The sequence below is a fragment of the Lathamus discolor genome, chromosome 7, assembly GCF_037157495.1.
Source record: "Lathamus discolor isolate bLatDis1 chromosome 7, bLatDis1.hap1, whole genome shotgun sequence".
Classification (NCBI taxonomy): Eukaryota; Metazoa; Chordata; class Aves; order Psittaciformes; family Psittacidae; genus Lathamus; species Lathamus discolor.
Window position 1 is genome coordinate 3,502,218 of NC_088890.1, and position 3,424 is coordinate 3,505,641.

General features: G+C 61.8%; 1 protein-coding gene across 1 annotated transcript; it reads right to left on the minus strand.

Moving 5' to 3' along the window:
• Positions 1 to 1,452: 1,452 nt before the first annotated feature.
• Positions 1,453 to 2,862, minus strand: LOC136018425 (G2/M phase-specific E3 ubiquitin-protein ligase-like). Its single transcript, XM_065687632.1, has 5 exons — positions 2,853 to 2,862; positions 2,431 to 2,498; positions 2,240 to 2,341; positions 1,835 to 1,959; positions 1,453 to 1,753 (listed from the first exon to the last, which is right to left on the minus strand). Exons 1-5 carry the CDS (start codon positions 2,860 to 2,862, stop codon positions 1,453 to 1,455), a joined length of 606 nt encoding a protein of 201 aa, XP_065543704.1.
• Between the last annotated feature and the right edge of the window lie 562 nt (positions 2,863 to 3,424).

Here is a 3,424-nt window from a genome sequence, read left to right on the forward strand (position 1 = left end):
GACAGCCTGGTTGCAGCCTGTCTGCAGGGGCTCCTCCCAGCTCGAGCTGCTGGTGTGTGTCTGCCCTGGGAATGTCTTCTGGGCTGTGCATAGGGAGCTTGGGCCCAATGATGCAAGCAGGAGCGGTCTCGCACCCGCATGGGCCCACCGGATCTGTTGCTCCTGCTTCTTTGCAGTGGTGCCCAGCCACGGGATGCTGCCGATGGCTGGTGCCTGGTGGTGCCGTGGCTGTGGGTCTCACGTGATGGGGAGTAGTGGGACAGCCTTGGCACCGCGTGGCTGCGGGTATTGCTCTCAGTGTGCGTTGCTAGCGGTCGGCTTCTCTCCTGCAGTCTTCTGGCCCACGTGTAGGGTGTCTGGGTCTGACGGGTGCACCGCGTTTGGTGTCGCTGTCGGTCAGGCCCAGGGTTGCTGGAGCGGCTGCTGCCATCACACACTGGGCAACTGTGGCATGGTGCTGATGGCATCTGTCTGCTGCTGTTGGGGCTGCTGGTCTCCTGTGCCTTGGGTTCCAGATTCTGCCCTGATGCTGTCTGGCTGCTGGTGCTGGGGCTGCTGCACTCCGGTTCCAGAGATCCAGGAGACTGCCCCGATGCTGCTGTGCCGGCAGTGCTGGGAGCAGCAAGCTCTGAGCTGGCACTGTGGGCTACAAGGGAAAGCAGGAACGGTAAGGGCTTGGCTCCCAGGCCCCGGGCAGGGTAGGCCAGAGCAGTGCCCCAGCCCTCCTGGAGCAGACAGGCTCTGCCAAGCCCACACCAGGTACCCCCTGCCAGGCCTTGCCTGGCCCCAGCCTAGGAGTACGCGGGGGCTTTGACACTTACAGATGCCCAGGCCAGCACAGCTGTCGCACTCCCATCTGACCTCACGGCTCTTCCCCAGCTTGGAGCAGCGTCTGTGAGCACCCACAGCAGCGCAGGAGCGGCACAGGAGCAGCTGCCAGGGCCTGGGGAAAGAAATGGGTTCATGTCTCTAAGGATAAAGTGCCCAGAGCACGGGATTGTCCAGCAAAGCTCTTGTTTTCAGCCCTTCTGCTTCGAGCCCTTGCTGAGACAGAGATCCCGTGCTGAGCCGCGGGGTGCAGCTTTGGCAACTTACCCGTCTGGCTCTGCCACCCCTCTGCCTCCCGGACAACGGCACTCCCTGGCATCGCAGCTCCTGTGCCTCTGGTACAGTTCTGCATATGCATTGTTATCTTCCCATGACGCTTGTCTGATGGAGAAAGGAAAATTGATGAGCCCCTGCTGCCCCAGCATAAGGCATATGCAGGGCCTCCATGCTCTTTCCCCCACACCCTGTTTCCAACTCCTGCATGGAGCTAAAGCCTACACTGGGGGGTCAGCAGAGGGCCACAACTGCGGGGGCAGGTCCAGGCGTGGCACAGTGCTGGCTAGGAGGACACCAACCTTATGGGGATTCGGATCCCCATGTTGAGCATTTCTGTTAGAAACAGTTTTATATTTTGACACAGAGGGCATTGCAGGCAAAAAGCGCCAGCATGCGTAGCCTGTCCCTGCAGGAGAAACGGAAAGTGTGTGAGTGAGGCTCTGGTGCTGCTGAGAGCCTGCCATGCCCGAGCAAGGGAACGGCTCTTACCTGGATGCAGACCCTGTGGAACCAGGCATGTTTGCATGCTGGGCACACCATGGTCCCATAGGTCGTTCTGCCTTCAACAGGGTCCATGCAGATGAGGCACTTGGTGTCCTCTGGAGCCACCAGCTCTTGCTGCTGTGGGCGGTGCTCCCAGCAGAAGGAACTAGGGGAAGAGGGAAGGGATGGGTGAGATGAGAAGCGCTGGGTCCTTCCCTGCTGATGGGGAGAAGGGTGGAGGAGGTACCTGAACGGCAGGAGGTAACGGGTGACGCATCCACCCTGCACGGCACAGGGGAGATGGAACCTGCGGTCGCAGCCCATCTCCTGGCAGGTGATGGTGGCCCCCCTCTTGCCACACACAAAGCAGACCTGGAAAGAGCAGAGCAGCCCCCATCAGCGGCAGCCTCAGGGTCTCCACAGCCAGACCCACACCTCGGGGCAGGGCGCAGGATGTGGCCCCAGCTGCATCACAGGCCACAGATCCATGTGGCAGAGCAGGCTCCTGTGCTGGAGCCTTTGTGGAGCTGCTGGGAGCAAGACTTTAGTCCCAGAGCTGGGTGGAAAGGCTGGGATTCTGTTCTTGGCATCTGCGCTGAGCTCCCGCAAACCTCTCCTGGCATGAATCACCCCGGTCATCTCAGATCCTCACCATCGGGGCTGCCAGCTGGGCTGTACGTCCAATATCCTTAGGAAGAAATGTCATCTGTTCTTCCCGTTCGGTCCCTCGTGGACGAAGGTCACTGGCGAAAAGCTGCAGAAGAGCAGAGACAAGGAGCAGATGAGGGGCATGTGGCAGGGCAGGTCCGTTGCAAAGATGAAACCAGCCCCAGAGGAACTCACCAGGCAAAAGAGATGGGCAGAGATGCACTGATAAGTCAGTTTTGGCCCGCAGATGTCCGGGTCTGCCTCTGCACGGCAACACAGCATGCATGCTGGAGGGGAGAGAGCAAATGGCACCGGGAGTGAACACCTCTGTGGGGCCAGGGATGCGTCCCTGAGGGATTGCCCCCGAGGGCTGCTCTGTCCCCGCCTAGCTGGCTGCTGGGCAGGGCTGGAAGCCTTGGAGAGGAAAGGGCACTGCAGGCATGGGTGTCCTGGGGGGTTCGCACTGTCCAGCCCTGGTCCCGCTTGCCGAGGGGAGGAGGGGCCCTCCCCCAGGGTGGCTTTGGAGCTCCTGCCTCCCCCTGCCAACGCTCCCGGTCCCACGCCGACAGCCTCGGGAGTCCCTCTGCCAGGCTGTAGGAGGGGGACTCTGCTCTCACCTGGCTCCATCGAGTCGGGTGTCCTACACCTCCTTGCAGAGGTGTCAGACATCTAAGGTGGGTGTTTGGAGAGTCCCTGTCCCAGCAGCGCTGGGGCTTCTCCAAATGCTCCTCTGCTACCTCTGAGGGAGAAGAGAGATGCGGGTGAGCTTGCACCACAGGCCCAGAGCCCTGCGGTGTGGAGCCCCCTCCTCCCTCGGCAGCCCCCCTGAGAGCCCTGTCCCTGCCCTCTTCTCCCCGCACCTCAGCAGGTCGCAGCGATGCACTGTGCCCAGCGCTCCCTTTTTTATAGGCCTGCCCCCGCCACCGGTCACAGTGGCCTCTGTGACATCAGCACCGCTGGCCCGCGTGCGCCCCGGATACGGGCAGGGGCACCCTCGGCCACACAGCACCCACTGTGACACAGACACTGCATCACAGGGCTGGCTGTGAAGCGCACACGCAGGGACCCGAGCCCTTGGCACCCAGGTCACCGGGGCGGCTGCTCCACTTGCATGTGCAGAGTCAAGGGCCAGCTTAGGGACATGGTTTCCTGGTGAACTTGGCAGTGTTGGGTAAACGGTTGGACTCCA